The sequence below is a fragment of the Papaver somniferum genome, chromosome 9 (assembly GCF_003573695.1).
Source record: "Papaver somniferum cultivar HN1 chromosome 9, ASM357369v1, whole genome shotgun sequence".
Taxonomy (NCBI): Eukaryota; Viridiplantae; Streptophyta; class Magnoliopsida; order Ranunculales; family Papaveraceae; genus Papaver; species Papaver somniferum.
In genome coordinates, this window is record NC_039366.1 from 12,269,103 (window position 1) to 12,286,837 (window position 17,735).

The 17,735-nt window shown below is 38.4% G+C and overlaps 1 protein-coding gene across 1 annotated transcript; it reads left to right on the forward strand.

The window, feature by feature from the left end:
• Positions 1-6,822: 6,822 nt before the first annotated feature.
• LOC113313197 (type I inositol polyphosphate 5-phosphatase 8-like) lies at positions 6,823-11,023 on the forward strand. Its single transcript, XM_026561936.1, has 10 exons — positions 6,823-6,958; positions 7,065-7,161; positions 7,270-7,329; positions 7,464-7,557; positions 8,620-8,724; positions 8,838-9,285; positions 9,385-9,587; positions 9,674-9,782; positions 9,870-10,024; positions 10,163-11,023. The coding sequence occupies exons 1-10, from the start codon at positions 6,917-6,919 to the stop codon at positions 10,308-10,310; spliced, it is 1,461 nt and encodes a 486-aa protein (XP_026417721.1). The 5' UTR covers positions 6,823-6,916; the 3' UTR covers positions 10,311-11,023.
• The last annotated feature ends 6,712 nt before the right edge of the window (positions 11,024-17,735 follow it).

A 17,735-nucleotide genomic window follows, 5' to 3' on the forward strand; every position in this document is an offset into this window, starting at 1 on the left:
TTGGTAGATGTGTCTATTTCTTGCTTACGAGGTCTTATTGCGCCTCCTAAGTAAGGTCTTATTGCGGCTCAGTTTTTTTTTAAGAGTATTACTTTGGCGAAGTCTCAGGCGCTTGCTATTTTTGCGAATAACAATCCATCAACCTCGTCTTAACATTTTTGATAAGTTTTCTTTCTGCGACAATATGACAGGCCTATCTATTCCCATGAGTAGCAGCCCCATGACATTGCCGTATTTTTTGTTTACACACCTCCCTAATATAGAGGGTGCCATCCCTTTATATTCCCCTGAGTGCCCCTTCAAGGAGGTTAACCCTAACATGCATGTTGATCTCCTCCCATCCGGTTATTACGACATTCAGTTGTTTTCGCGACTTCTTATCCTCTTCGCGGATAAGGCTCGGAGTTACGAAGTCACACCCTAAGTGGGGTTTCTTTGGGATCGAGTGCATCGTAGCCATGAATTGCAAGACGGACATGGCCGGTAACGCTCCAGACGTCTCAGGCACCCGCAGCTCAACCGAATACGTCGGCGCCTTGGTCATATTTCTGCACTCCTTACCGAAGTCCATCATAAAAGGGACCCTCAGCGGATAGCTCTTATCATTGCCCCTAGCTTTCTGTCTGAGAATTGTCCAAGACAAGTGTTAGGTCTTTGCCTCTTGCATTTTCATGCGAACTAGGGTGCATGCCGTGGGTTCCTAGCCTTCCTAGGCGAAGGTTTTAAGTTTCCCTAGAAACTTTTTATTTCATATTCATTATTTGCCTCCTAATCTTGAGGTCTTACTGTCTTAGGTTACTCGGAGAATATTTATTTCATCAATATTTCATCAAATTTTTATTGCTATGCTCTTGAAAATTGAGTACATCGATCGTTTCATTTTTATCATCAAAATAAAGCGAATATATTTATCTTATCTCATTGTATCTTTCCTATTCTTCTCCCATACGAATGTGCTCGGCTTGGTATCTTTTCAACTCCTTCATTCGTATTGCATTTCTTATCTTGAATAGTGCGGAAAATAACGGCTGCCCGGTTGATACAGCATAGATGAACGATCGCACCAACTCCTCTTCCGAGATTCTTCCCTTCAATTCTTTGCATACTGCTTCCCATCTTGCGACGAGACTTCGCAAGATCTCATGCTCCTTTTTCCTTCACGAGAAAAGCGCTGCTATTTCTGGCTTGCGCGATTCATTCATTGAGCATTTGTTTACCATTTGCAAATCACTTTCTCTCCTTTCCTTGGGGATATTGTTTCTTCCTCGAGTAACTACTATTGATTGTTTCATTCGATACTCCATTTTCCTGAATTCTCTTCTGCTGCTTTCTATGGCCTTCTTCAAGTCTTCTCGCTCCTTTTGCTCACCTCGTCCCAGGCCTTCTCGTTTTTGTATTTCTTTAGTTCGTGCTTTTCCCATAACATATCTCTCGTCCTGCATATTACTATCCGCCTGCTTGTTTTTCAAATGATTATTTCTGATGATAAACTTCTCATTTTCCCTTTCTAACCTTATTCGTTCACTGACCAGATCCTCTTTTCTTCGCCTCTCTTGACAAGGTTCTTCCTTTAACCGGGCCATCTCCTCGTCTTCGCGACTTTCTTTCGATTTATTCTGTGAATTTCGTATTTCAACGTTTTCCTCGGCCTCTTGTCCCTGCGCCTTTTTTCCTCTTGACCGGTTCATCTTCCCTCCTTCTCGTGGAATTTGCTTCTCCTTTGTCGTGGGAGTTTCCTTTTTATTCTTTGTGATTTCATTTCCTTCAACAACCTTCCCCTTCTTGGCATTTCCACCTTTTTTTGATCGACCTGGCCTCCTTCCTCTGGAATTGCGTTATTATCTTTCTCGATACGAATTTTTGCTTCATTGGTTTCCTCCTCATCGTCATGCGTTCCGCTCAGTTATTTGCTAGACTTTATCATAAATACCATCAGCTGTTCGGCTCTTTTTTCTTCGTTGACTTTCTTCCTTTCTTCCATCTTCTTTCTTAACTTCTCCTCGTAGTCTCGCCGATTCCTCTTGGCATTGGGAACCGGATCTCATGGTGATATGTCGATGAAACTCCCTTTATTCCATGTATCCAAGGCCGCCCTATGAGAGCATTGTAGGGAGAATCAACATCTACTACACAGACTGTGACCTTTATCTCTAGTTCGCTAGCGAGAATCTTCGCGGTTAGTTCCCCCTTTGGCTTAGACGCTACCCCATTGAACCCATATATGTTATATGTAGAAGGTACAAGATCCGAGTCCTTGTATCCCATGGTCCTAAAGGTATGGTAAAAGAGGATATCGACTGAACTCCCAGTATCAACTAAGATTATGTCTACTGCCCAAATTCTCCTTTCCTCAGCTTGCTCTCCCTCCTATCTGGAATATTTTCCGAATCCCAAGGTCACGACCAGAGGATTTGTGTGTGAAATTTCCCCATCAGGTGCATCCTTCGCCGAGAAGGTTATCTCCCTCTTCTGCCATTCCTCTAGCGGCTCTTTCGTCATGACGCTAAATATTTTGTTTCCCTCGAAATCCCTCTTGTGTACTCTTTTAAGAACATTGTCATGAAAGTCTTGGAGACTTCTTGTAGCGTGAATTATCGAGTTACAGTTTAATTGTTGCTTTCCTCGGTCTATCTCGATCCGGTATATTGGCTGATTCTCATGAGGTGGCGGGGGTGGCACATAACCCTCTAGGAAATGAGCGAGTTTCCCTTGGTCTATCAAGCGAAGTATAATTCGCCGAACGTTCCTGCAATCACTTGTTTGGTGTCCATGGAAGCGATGATACTTACAAAATTCATGACTTCGAGACCCTGGTGGGGGCTCTTTTCTATAATTTGGTGGGGGCGGGATTTCCTCGGCCAACACTATTTCCTCCCACACTTTTTCCACAGTTGTGTTAAGTCGTGGGAGTTTCACATCTTCAAAGATTGGTCCATTGGGCCTTCTTTCCCCGTATCTGGGTCCCTGATTATTCCTAGGTTGGTATTCCGTATTGTAGCTTCGTGGCTTATGATTTCTTCGTTTTGACTCCTCATACCTTTGTTGATCAATCCACTCCTGATCTCCAATCGAGACAACCACAAGCTTCGTTGGGACGGGAACTGCTGGCTCTCCCTTTCCTCGCCCGAGTTTATCCTCTACTACGTGCATCGCCTTTGGTAATATCCTAGAATTTCCTTCTTTCGTTGGGGCCAACGTCATTTCGCTGACCTGCCTCTGCTTTTCCTCCAACGCTATGTATTCCTCATGGTACTCCCTCAGCTCATTCATCGTTATCCAGTTTCGAATAATGAATATCTGTGTGTACAGCAGGTCCATTGGGATCAAAGCATTCACGAAATCTAAGATGAAGTTTCGTTCATCAACTCTCCCGGCTAACTCGCTCACACTTTTCTCCATCTCGTGACCAACTCCCGCAAGCTTTCTGTTGGCCTTCTCCCGCAAGTTGAACAATGTCTCTATCCATGGTCTTAACAAGTTGTTGCTTATGTACGTCGTCAAGAATATCCTCTGCAAATCTTTGAATGATGATATTGACTTTTCGGGGAGTCCATCAAACCAGACTAATGCCTCCCCTGTTAAGCTCGCAGGGAAATATCGACAAAGTACTGCGTCATTTCGTCCCTATTGCATCAGCGAAAGGGTATATTGCTTCAAGTGTTGCACTACACTTTCTGATCCACTGAATATGCTTGCAAACGTTGGTAATACGCATTTCTCCGGGATGTCCGCATGCATGATCTTATAGGTGAATGGTTATTTATCTGCTTCCTATATTGCTTCTGCTAACTGTACTCTTCCACCTATATGTGAGTTATTAATTAAAGCCCTCATGTCTCTCAACTTGTTCAAGATTTCTTGGTTCAAGTTTCTTCCATCCTCCTCATGGGGATGGCCTCTCATCATGCTAAGCCTCCCTTCGCCTGGTCGTCTCCTTTCCTCCTCGTCTCGGATAAGGTTCGCCCGACGTTGCAGTTCGTCCTCCTGCCTATGTTCCTCCTCATGTCTCCGCCTCTTATCTTCCCATTTCGAGATCTCATGTGCTCTTCTCAAGTCTCTTTCTTCGTCTTCATTCGTCGTCTTCTTCTTCGTCCTACCTCATCTTCCTCGTGGTTATGTCACAGTTCATCTTCCTCTGAAGATACAGTGTTTCCTCCCGAATCTATGGCATTCATCTCCACGTTTTCGTTAAGTTGCCAGTTTTGTTGCCTCAACCTAGGATTATGCCTTTCCAACTGCACCTGTTGTTCCGCCAAGTCCCGGTCTCGTTGTGGTTCACGGTGGAGCGTCTCCCTTAGCTGGTCCAACATCATGTTTTTTTCTCCGATATTCTCTTTCATCTCCTCGCGAGTCATCTCCTCCTCGACAACGGTGTATGTATCGGATGTGTACATTGAACCATCCCTGAGGCCATCTTCCTCCGTCTGCCATTGGTTCTCTTCTCGTCTTCCTCCTACAGCTGATGTTACGGCCCGTTCCATCCCTCCTCTCCTCGCCTCTATACGTTTTCTTCTTCTTGTTGCTATCACATGCCTTGCTCGATCTGGTGCCCTGGCCATCTAACAATCTTCAACTTCCACGATCTTTCTCTGTTCTCCACGCGAAATTTCAAGATCTCTTCCTATTCCATGTCCCTAACCTTGTCTACGAATGTAAAAACTCAATATCTACAAACCTAACTTCAAACAACTCGCTAGATCTATAATCTCTACAATCTCTAAGACAACTTCTTTGATTTTCTAACTCTTAGATGAGGATAAATCCCTAATCTAAGTTCCCTGTTTCTAGACGCCAAAATGTGATTGCTGGAAACCCAGCAACACACCCAAATGGAGAATATGCAAGATCTAAGACATAATAAACACTAGAACTTAAACTTATTTATTAATCTCAAGCGAAATACAAGTTACACTCGTGGGTTACAAGGAAAGCCTAATCCCTTCTCTCAGCCTATGAATTACAAGGAAACCCTAACTCTTTCTCTCTCGTATGCTAGACCTTTCCCTCTCCAAAAGATCTCTCCCTTTACATTGTCCAAAGGTCTCTATTTATAGGCATAAGCAACCTTAGTGGCATACATCTCATATCATCTCGTCGAGGTTACTTTATGCTTAGCCCGGAGCATATTCCATAAAGTTTTTCCCCACCTTTCGCTGATTTCACATGGTCTTGTCGGGACATCTGTCCCTTTTCTTGCGCCCTACTGATCCTACTTCGCGGTTTTATCTTCTTCGCCAAGTAATCTTTTAGTTACTTCGCCTTAGTATCTTCATGGTCCTTCTACTTTATTCGGGGTGGAGAGTTATCTTCGCGCTTGGGATTTGTGTTTCGCCTTCTGATGTTGACTGATTTGACAGGTCACTAACACGGATCTTTGACTAGGATTTCCTTACCTTACTTGGTATGGCACGTGGCAATCCTATTTCGTGTACCTACACCGACTCTCAACCAAAATGGCTGGAAACACCCTCCCTTGGTTTTGCAGGTACTGGTTTTGGATTTTGTGAGAATATGTTCTCATACGGAAGTTTTAGATGGTCAATTAATCACTTTCTTTTTTCAAATTTTTTTTGATGTTACCCCAAAAATTCGAAATGAAGAATGGAGGGCCGAGCCTTTACCAGTTAACTAATCAAAAATGTCAAGTCACTTGATTGCGGATAACAAGTTGGATCTTAGAACTTCGGCATTTCCAGTAGACGATTTCTAAACTGAACGGTCAAAAATATCACTCGTTTCTCTCAAACTGTTGGACTACATAATGAGTCGCTTAACGTTTCAGATTGCAATTCAAAATATATTTTACGGGTGGAATTTGTTTTAAAATATTATGCCAGTGAAATTTACGAGAGAGTACCCATCTAGTGGGGTGGGTTATTTTATTTTAGATGAATTAAGTATAATTTGGTAACTGATGCGGCAGTTATACTTTTAATGTCTTTTAAGATTTTTTCAAGGCTTTCTTGGAAAAACCTTCTGCCAGAAAACCATGCCACTCGAGCGTCAAGTGCCGACTTAGATTGTCGACCTTAAATCTAAAATCTCGAGCACATGATGCATTATCCTGCCCATCAATCAACAAAATAACTTTTGGTACTGAAAAAAGGTGAGGAAAAGAGTATGCACCTCACCAACAATGAAACAGTGACTGGCTTTTTAAGCACAAACATAAAAAACCAAACTCATTTTCACAAAAATTCACATTCATCCCCTTCCACACTTTCTCTATAACGTTGATGTTTTCAGTCCATTTTACTCATCTGTCTATTTTACTGAGTTTTTGTTAGTCTTTAAACGGCAGCTACAGAAAAGTACACAAAAATGACAACAAAAACAAACAGAATTTTCAAACTATTTTTCTAATTCTTCTCATTACAGTTTCATGATTTCCTTTTGTGTTTCTCCATTTCAATGTAAGTTTCATCTTATCATCCTCTTTCACATCCTTTTTTTTTCCTCTGTATTGCATCAATCATACGGTATTCCTCCATTTCCCTCTGTTTTTGTCAATATTGAAACCCCATTACTTGAAAAACCTTTGATACTTACTTGAAGTTTAAGAACAAACCTAACATAATTATTTTTTGCTGAAATATCTATTAAACTATTATATATCATTAATATCAAATATTATCTTTCTACTGTCAAATTCCAACAACTTGCTAATATCAGTATTTAGTAATTAAAAACAGTGTCCTGATATTATTTTTACTTTATCAAAACAGAGACAGAAACTAATTGTTTATTGCAAAATCGGTTTGTTTCTACTTGCATTATTTAAGAGCTTACTTATACTTCTTTAATTTTAACGTTGTACCAAGAAGAAGAAGAAGAAGAAGTGGGATCTTCTTCTCTAAAAAACAGAGAAATTAAGAGCTCTCTCCGTTTCTGATATTTCACGTACAATTTTGGAGCAATGAGAACAGAGTCTTCTTCTGGTGATACCATGAATTACAAGGTATAAAATTTTTGAACTTTCAGCGACTCAATTTACCTCATTTTGATGCAGAAAAAATTGTAACTCACTTGGGTTTCTTTTCTTATTCTTCTCGGTGTTGTTGTAGTCTTCTTGGCCGAAGCAAGTTGTGAGGAAATGGTTAAACATTCAGGGTGGAGCTAAAGAGTTTCATTCTGATTATAAAGTTTCTGGTAATTTCTTGGGTATGAAATTTTTACCACATGTTTACTGGCCTAGACAGTAAAACCTCAATAAATTAACATAGTTTTTACGGCTGGCTGAATTGTATTGGATGGACTTTTGTTTTGTAGAAATGGCTGGAGCAAATTCAGTGGTAAACCATTATGATTTCTTAGAAGAATCACCACCAGGTATGAGAAAATGAAAGAGGAAAATATGAAACTCACTTGGTTCACTCATTACACCAAAACGGGTTCACCGAATTGCTGATAATTACATGCAAATTTTTCTTCTAATTGGATGTCTTAACCTCATGATGATTCAGAAAAATGGCTGACTGAGATTGCCCCAGAGAGTTTAAAACGTCCAAGGATTGAATCAGACTCACCAGCACCTGTTTCAGACCCCTTAAACCAAAGGTACCCCTACTATTGCAGAATCCCTCCAGCTTCAGTCAATGAAAGTTATTCTTTGTTGACTGGCTGATATTTTGTGTGTGTATTGTTTTCTTCTTTCAAACTTGGCAATTTTTTTCTACAAAGACTGAATTAGAATTCAAACAGTAGCCATCAAAACATTTGACATTAAGAGCCTTTTACTTGGAATTGCAATTCCAGGCAACACTTTTTATTTTATTTTTAATCGAGTAAATTGGATAGAAGTTAGTCGTTCTTTTCCAAAATTGGTTGGTTAATCGAAGAGTTATCATCCTCAAGTATTGCTAAACGCCATAAAATCGATCAAAACTCGAATTGATTATCGGTAATTACGGCCTAAAAATCATGAAAACACCGTGGCCTAATACAGTTTGCAACACTTTTGTTCAATTTCATTGAATTCGATCAAATTCAGTTGAAATTGATCATCTATTTCCATAATTGATTTGATAATAGAACAATTGGGTTCCCAATCATATTTGAACCCTATCAAACTGGATCAAATCGATCGATTTCATCCTCAATTATTTCATGTAAAAGCAACGGTATAGGCGTTGCTAAATAATTTCCTTTGCAAAATCCAAACTACTATGAACGGATGTTCTTTTCGTTGGACTGACGGAAAATTCGGTCGTCCCCGCAGGTGCTGAGGAGTAATCTAGTTTGCTGATTGGTTCTTTAATTCGTCCTTAAAAAATCGGCAAATTCACTAGCAACTAGGAGTGTTAAATGCAACGCAAAATTTTCTAAAATTACTAGTTGTTGATTGATGATACATGTAAACTGCAAAATGAGTTGCCTTGTGGATCTGACTTATTGCATCATGAAACAAATAGGGATACTAATTTTTCCAATTGAATATCGAACCCACCAGCGTCACCGCGCGGTGGATCGCGACTTGATTAGGACAGCCTCAAAAAATTACTCATGGGTCTATACTTTGGTTTGCAATCTGACAGTGAAGCAGCCGTGTGCCAACTACATTTTTTTGTCTTCCAATTTCTGTAGCTTACCAACTTCTGTTTTGGCTTGCTTGGACTGCAGGATATTTGTGGGTACATGGAATGCTGGAGGAAAATGTCCCCACGAAGGGTTGAATTTAAAGGATTGGCTACTAACCCCAGTTCCTGCAGACATTTATGTTCTTGGGTAACTTTCCGCCACCCATGAAAACTTGTGCTTTTCAACGTGCAATTCGATAGATAGGATAAGTTTATATGCAAAGAATACTTATCCGATATGTCTGTTTTTCCATGTGCCAGGTTTCAGGAAATTGTACCACTGAATGCAGGGAATGTATTAGGTGCAGAGGACGATGCTCCCGCCTTAAAGTGGCTTTCACTTATACGCCAAGCTCTGAATAATACTGAAAATAGTACAGAGTTGACTCACCGGCACCAAGAACTTAAGAATTTCAAAACTAGAATTAGCTTCTCTGATCTGATATCATTAGAGGATGAATTGGATAAAGAGGATTTAGAAAGACATTCAACTTCGAGTCCAAACTCAGACATAGAGGATGAATCATCTATTTTTTCGATGAGGCGCAAATCTCCAAAGAGTACTAGTAGTCGTTACAGCTTAGCTGCAAGTAAGCAGATGGTAGGCATCTTTTTGTGTGTTTGGGTTCGAACTGATCTTAACCAACATGTTAGCAATTTGAAAGTGTCGTGTGTTGGAAGAGGCATCATGGGTTATCTTGGAAATAAGGTTAGACATGACCCTAATAAAATGATAGTTGACGAAGCATTTTACTATTAATGTTCATAAAGTCAGAAAAACTAATTCGAACCGAATATATTTTTGCAGGGTTCTGTATCGATCAGTATGACATTGAATCAAACAACCTTTTGCTTTGTGTGCACCCATTTAGCTTCTGGTGAGAAAGAAGGTGACGAGGTTCGGAGAAATTTTGATGTTATTGAGATATTGAAGAAAACGAAGTTCTCACAATCCCAGAGAGTATCTGGACAACCATTTACACCTTCCCCTGTTAGCATTTTAGAACATGAGTATGTGTCTATACAAATTTAGTTCAATTCTGGGAGGAGAATGACATGGAGAATATCTGACTTTCCCTTTTTTTAATAATTTTCAGTCATACTGTTTGGCTTGGGGATTTGAATTATCGACTCGCCTTTCCTAGTGGCGACACGGATGAACTTCTGGAAAATAAAGATTGGGAAACACTTCTCAAGAAAGACCAGGTGAGAGGCCAATATCACAAAATTTAAAATAGAGTAAAGTTGTAGTTCACATTTTTGCTGTTGTGTGACATTAGAATTTGTGTGCAGCTCATGATAGAACAAAGTGCTGGCCGCGTGTTCGAAGGATGGGAAGAAGGAAGTATAAGTTTTGCCCCTACTTACAAATACCTTGATAATTCTGACCAGTACGTTGCGCAGAACCAAACGCCCAAGTCCAAAGAGAAGCGAAGAACACCTGCCTGGTAAAATTCTAATCCTCTTTTCATTCTGCACTACCTGGTCTACGCATTTCAAACCCAAGGCTTGTGTCAAATCCACTCTAGTTAGTTTGCATAATGGTTGTTTTGAGGAAGCTAATCTTTGTTGGTTGGGGAATGCAGGTGTGACAGAATACTATGGAAAGGAAAAGGAATGAAGCAGATGTGGTATGTAAGAGGCGAGAACAAATTTTCGGACCATAGGCCTGTCTACTCCTTGTTCTCAGTACAACTCGACTCCCCAATTGACGGAAATAAAGTACAGAAATAATGCAGCAGTACCACTACCATCTCCTCATCCTCTGCAATTACGACCACGACAACTTCTACTTCTACAAAGGGAATGAATTTCCCGGCAGAAAGTTCTGCCAAAATCAGAGCTGAAGAGTTGTTAGTCAAGTCATCACAAGTTTATGATTCGGCTGAGAATAAATAATTAAACAATGCCCATAGGCCATAGAGAAACCGAAAGGAGTGTCCGAGACAAAGATGTTATGATAGCAAAAAGAATTGAGTAAAAGGTGAATAGTACAACATTTTCCATGATGGTTCATCGTTGGTGTAATTCTATGCTGCTCCAATTAGATGTAAGTGGTGCTGCAATACATGGAATTTTCCGACAAGGATCCTGCAATTTTGTTACCTAATCAGTCTGACAATATATCACATCTCGCTTTGGATATTGGTGCACATCTGCGATTAGAGGTGTAAATTGGGACGGGCCAGCACGTTTATGGCACAACACAGCACGTTAAAATTCGAGCACATCACGACACAACACGTGACCGGCACAGCACGGACACATCACGTTTGTTTAATGTGTTGTGCTGTGCCAGACAAATAGGCACAGCACAACACGCGGCACGTGTTAGCACGTGGCACAGCACATCACGTGAAGAAAGCACGCCACGTCATGCGTAAAATACTACACAATACATCACATTTGATGCATATTTCACAAAAAAATCATTGTTTTAGCCAATTTCTAACATTTTATTTTCATTATGCTAATTTATTTATATAATAATACATGTACTAACTAAAATATCTCAAAAATATTTATTTTGGAGAACATAAAATAAGTGTGCTAGCACAACCCAGCACAACACAACACATTTATTTTTCTGGCACAACACAGTACGGCACGCCATTTAGCACAACACAACACAACATGTCTGAATCTCTGGCACAGCCCAGCACAGCACGCTAAGTACGCGACTTCGTGGATTGGACTGTGCCGGGCCGGCACGTTTTACACCTCTATCTGCTATACATGGCTTTAGTAGATAATAAGCAAAAAAAAGAAAAACTAATCCAGATTCCAGATGAGACACTGCTGGGAGTTTCTAATGATAGCATGATGAGCAGCTGTCCTATTCCATGAAGTTTGAATCTCGGAAGATTAACGAGTTCTCGCAATGTATCCAATCAAAGCAGCTTCAGCCTAGAATAATTTGTACAGGTTGACCAAAAGAATTTATTCCCTTATCTTCTTGTTAATATTCTTTCTGGTGTTATAATTATTAAGTTGAATGGAGATGGATCTTTTGAGGTTATGACAGATTGTGAAAGCTTTGTTGGTTCGGTAGCACTTAGTCAGCGGGGGATAATAAAGCAACAGACTTGGTTGTTGGTATGCCTGCAACTACCCCTTTAGCTGTATACTATCGGATCTTGGTTTCTGTTGATGACAATGCCCATCTACTAATTTTTCAATCGATGTATCACTAATTTACCGTCGAAATAACAATAGGTGAACAAACAGTAGTTGCACATTAAATTTCCGTTTTCACTTGTGTTTTGTAAACTAAGAAACATGTTTTTCGAAATCATTAATTATAATTTGGTTAGTTATTTGAGAATGCTTCTACAAGACTACAACAAGAGAAGAAAGGCACGGATTTTTTTTCCAGTGGAAGGTAAATGTCATAAATTTTCAAATCAATCGTTGCGATGAGATAGCAATTGAGATTTTTTAAGATTTAATTGAATCAGAAAACTTACATACTTATGCCCAGGCGGCGAACCCATAAATGTTTTAATTCGTACGATTTTTTGGGGACCATGGTTTTTTAGGGGACCATGGTTCTATTGTTATTAAGACATTTAGAAGTAAATCTAGGTCACCCCTTATTTAGATATTTATATTAATACCTAAACTATCCTCCTGGTTAATTTTGGGTTAATGATTAGTTAGTGTAATGATTAGTGAAATGATTAAGTTAAAGATAATTAGTTAGATTAAAAAATCACATGGGTTTTCTTACAAAAAAGGAAGTAGAATTATTGAGTAAAGTTAGAAAAGATAAAGAAGAAAAACATGGAAAATAAAAAAAAATTGAATTCACTAAGCTTGAGTATTCAAGTGATTACTCAATTGATGGCTCATCTGAATCATGTAACCGAACAAAACCGGAGGAAGAGCATTTGGGTACCCAGGTATGCTTCAAACTTAGATAATGTTGGTTGAATTGCTCCAAATTTTCAAAAAAATGTAAATTTTTGAAGTAGATTTGGCCTTGTTCGGTTACCTTATGTGAAGAACATGTAACCGAACACATCTGAAAGTGTAGTTCGGTTACGTTTTCCAAACACGCAGGTTACCGAACTCGCTCGTTAATGGAGGTTTTTAGTCGTTCGGTTAACAGACATGTTACCGAACTTTGTTTATAGGATTTACAGAGTAATGTTCGGTTTGCCCGCAATGTTACCGAACTTTAGGGTCTAAAGTTCGGTTGGTTCGCAATCTTCATACCAATCAACTATCTAACCGAACTTTACGTAAAAAAAAAATTTATACCAAGTGTAAGAAGTTCAGTTGGTTTGCAAACTTTTACCCAACAACATATCTAACCGAAATCAATATCAGAGTGAAGTTCGGTTAAAGTAAAAACTTTATATTTTTGCGAACGAACCGAACTTTTGGACTTCTCATTATTTTCGTCAACTCAAGTTCGGTGATATCCTTATTTTGCGAAGGAACCGAACTTATGGACTTGTGTTATTCTAATACATGGAGTTCGGTTATATTATTTTTTGCGAATTGATAATATTTTTGAATGATGTTTTAGTAATGAGGTTCAAACTCTCGGACTTGTGAAGATTAAATTTAAAGATTTAATAAAATTATATACAAAAATATTAACAAAGTGGGCGAGAGGTATGAGAAAACAACCAAGACATTGATTCCACTATTACACATGAATTAATGATGGTAAATAATCCAAAACTCTAATTATCTTTTAAGTCCTTTATATCTTAACTCACTAATAATCAAGCAAATTCTCAACTCAATTGTATCCCTTAAGCATAGATTATCTAAACAAAGCATAACCTATCTAATTGAATCACAACTGATTAGGAAAATTACGCAAACAATTTAAAACTCTGCAAAAGCAGTGATTGAGTGAATTATAATTAAATATTAGAGAAAATAAAATAGTTACCAATTATTCATGCGTAAATAGCTTCCTCATTGCCTTGGTTGTGGGAGAATTAGCCGCTCATGATGTTGGAAACACGCTCAAAAATCATTATTATTACTCAAAGGGTGTTTACAAATGATGAAAAGGGAGAAATAATTCAAAACCGGGTTTCTAACAATTATATTTGTTACAAACCAGAGAACTACGACCCTCGGAAAATAAGACTGTCCTGCGACAGTAACAAATACGACTGTCACTGTAAAAAATAAGACTGTCAAAAAATAAGACTGCTCGGTGTGGGTCTTATGTTCTTCGCGTTCTTCAGCAGCAGCAGAAAAATGGAAGCTCTGTAACTTAATTTTTTCTTCTTCTCTGGTTCTCCTCAGCCCCCCAAACTCTCGACACCCCTTCTATATATTTATACGTAATTGCGACATTGAATCTCCTCCATTAACTCCAAATAATCTTCATTTACTCGGGATATTTTCTTTCTTCTTTTATCAATGATTTTGATTTTTACGCATCTGCAGCTGGATTAAATTCCTTATAAATCTTCTTCACGTTCCAAAGTGTTGATTAAAGCTTCCAAACACGTGCAGTACACGTTTAGATTCACCACAACTCATGTAAGCTCATGTTTTTCCTCGAACTCCCTGTTTGGATTAAACCAAGTTATCCAGACAAATTTGATCGAAACAAACACCCATACTAGCTTTGTTAGGACATATCACAACTACCCATTAAGTTTCATCCCTTTAGTCTACCCAGAACTCCTTCAAGAATCGATCGAAAGTTACACAGTTGAGAATAAAATGTTCCCGCCAAAACGAATTTTTGAAATGTTGAAGATGGTGTCCCACTAACCAAACTGGGGGTGCGAATAGCAGGTGTCCAACTGAGGTGCCCCTAATCCAAATTGAGGGTGCCTTTAGTACTTTTTTCCGGGAGTCCAAATAGCACTTTTTGAGCAACTTTTTCCACACAAGTGTATTTCTCCAAAAACACCTACAAACATACAAAGCATCAAAATTAGTACAAAAATCGAGCACTAACAATAGAGACATTAAGTACAATTTAGACACAAAAATGTGTCTATCACGAATCCACCGAACTCTGAGTTCGGTTAAGAAAAAATTAATTCGTGATAACCGAATTTTTTGCGACATAACTGAACTAAAAGTTCGGCTGAGACTTGTTTTTTGCGACGTAACCGAACCTTTCTCTGAAAAACAAAACTTCCATCAAACCTCTCTGCAACTTCCATTTTCAACTCATTTTGATGATTACTTCTCATTTTTTCAACCAAAAACAAATGACAAGTAATGGGTTTGTGAGAATATCTTTGTTAATGATTTAAATTAAGCTTTATATATAGAGGTGGTGGTGGTTGGTGGTGGTGGTAATCGGTGGTTGGTGGTGGTGATAATCGGAGGTGGTGGTGGTAATCGGCGGTAGTGGGCGGTGGTGGTGGGAGGAGGTGGTGGTGGTAATCGGTGGCTGGTGGTGGTGATAATCGGAAGTGGTGGTGGTGGTGGTGGTAATCGGAGATGGTGGGCGGTGGTGGTGGGAGGAGGTGGTGGTTATATATATATATATATATAGGTGGTTATTAGGTTGATTTTAAATTAAATTAGGTTAAGGGTAAGTTAGTCATTTCAACACTTTAGGACACCCCTTATAACTATAGGGAAGGTGACCTAATAAAACGGTGGTTCCCACGAAAAAAAACATGGTCCTAAAAAATCGTTCTTTAATTTTGTCTAGGGTTTAAGCCCATGATTTGGGTTGGTGACTACTGGCTAGTTACACTACTAGACATCTACAAGAATACAGGACTTGGAAGTGTTGGAAAATTTTGAATGTATTGTTACATTTGATGCTTCCTTTAAAGAATATGATAACTCAACGGGATTTCTTGATAATTATTGAGCATGCAGATGTGAGTTCATAGACGGGTTTGAATGGGCAGCTAGCCCCTTAAATACAGAAGCAAAAGCGTTCCTACAATCACTCATATGGCTCAAAGAATTGAAGATTACCTCATCTTGTTTCTTAAACGACTTAAAGTATATGATTTCTGCTATTAATGGAGATATATCTTTCACCTCGGTGGAGAGTGCAAAACAGTGTTGAAATGCCAAGAGTTGTTTAATTTACGGAAAATGGGTCATTTGTCCAAATATTTTTAAATCACGGTTCAAATGGACGAGTAAAAAATAGTGTGAGTGAAATGGCCAAAAAAAAATAGTAATGATGAAATTGGTTTCATTCTAGCTTAAATTTAAAAAATAGCAAGGATGAAACTGGATACATCCTGTGTAAATTAAAAATAAGAAAAAATATTTGAAAATGGGCACGATGAAACTGGTTACATCCTGCCTATTGTTATATTTTTGTCCATTTAAACGGTATCAAAATCTAACTGTCCATTTCACCCAGGAATTGTTGATTTTGGTCATTTTAACCAATTTTGTGTTTAATTTAGTAGTTGTTTGTACCGTGTATAAAAAATACACGGAAGGCCCATTAATCAAGCCCGTTAAAAAAGATTCCAGAAGTTTTGTTGCCCAAGTTGCTTGCACATCAAGTTTTTATCAGAATTATGGTTACATATAATCTATATAAATACATGTATCATAAACCTTAAGAAGATATGGAATTTTAGGTTACCTAACCCGGAGAAAACTCTTGTATCCTACAATCAATAAAATATTTCTCTGTTCCTCTGTGGATGTAAGCAACACTCGCAGTACCACGTTAAATTCTTGTCTTCTCTAGTTATTCTTAATTCGCTCTTTAATCCTAATTCTCAATAATCATCATCAGATCACCGTGTTTTATGCCTAAAACTAATTTTGGGTACAAGCAGTAGCGTTTGTTTTCTGTAAAGAAATAGAAGTTCACTAGATAAGTTAGCAAAGGAAACTAGACTTTTAAGTGTCATAATTTTTTATACCAAGTGTGTTTAGCAACAAATTAAGACACTGTTTTTTGCTAACTTGGAAGGAATTTATTTCATATTTCACCTTTAATTTGTAATTTCTTTTTCTAGTTAATAAAATCAGCAATTAATTAATTATCAATAGAAAAAGACAGAAACAAAGACCAAAACACAATGAAACTCCACTTCTTCAATCAGTGCATTATTGTTGTGATTAAATGATGTTTAACCACGGATTAAACTTAACTATGATACCGTTCAAACGAAAAAATTATGTATCCTTCTAGATTAATTAGAAAACGTAACCTCTTACGACGCAACGCACCACAAATATATATCTAAGTGAAACACCAATTCTAACGATGCTTTCACTCCTTTACGTGAAACACGAGTTTGTTCATATGTGAACAAACGCTTTCAACTTATCGTCATTACCATTATGGAATTTGTTCCATCAATTTATATACATTTAAATACACAAAGGTCTTTCGTCGTTAAGGAAATCGAAGTTCCTAGAAACAAAACCGTACGAGATTCCATTGCAGAAAAATAAAAACAAATGAAGTAGATCAACCCTGCCAACCGCATTCTGTTAATGATGGATTAATTTATTTGATCATTTAATTTGTTGATCTGCTAATCAGTGTTGTGCCTTGTTAAAGGTGCCATTAATTAAATTTAATCCGTGCTTAATTAAGTTCAAAAGTATGCATTGCATAAAGAGAGCAGTCTTAATCTGTAATGGGAAACTAGACCAGTATCATGCTTAGTTACGACAGCAAATCTCTAGGCTCTACCTATATCAACCAGAAAGTAGTCTAATGGTTGCCCAAATTAATGCTATTAGTCTGCAGCCTAAGCAAATCATTTACGGGTTAGGTTTTGCAAATCATTTACGGGTTATGTTAAGACGACGTGATGCTTACCTTTTTGTATGTTTTATTTGCGGACGGGTTTGCAACTTATCTTGGGGGCCCATTAGGCTAATGTCAATTAAGTGAGAACAACATGCTTCAAAAAGAAAGTGGTCCCTTCGTGAGAATCGTGACAGAAAAATTAAGTGAAAAGTGATGGAGCCAATTCTCTCAGCAGAAAATTGGCCAAAGTGTGACCTGCTTCAGGTCGTAGACAAGAATAATTTTTATATCAAAACTAGGACCAGTCTTAATTCTTCTGTGTGGTATTCACTCTCGTTTGGCTCTTGGAAGTACATCTAGCAGTGGTTGGAACACCTAGTGAAATTCTTTCGGCCCTTCCTTCCGTTTAGCTTGGATTGTTATAGCCAAGAGGAAGATGTTGTTAGGATTTGCCTCTCATTCAAGAAGATAAA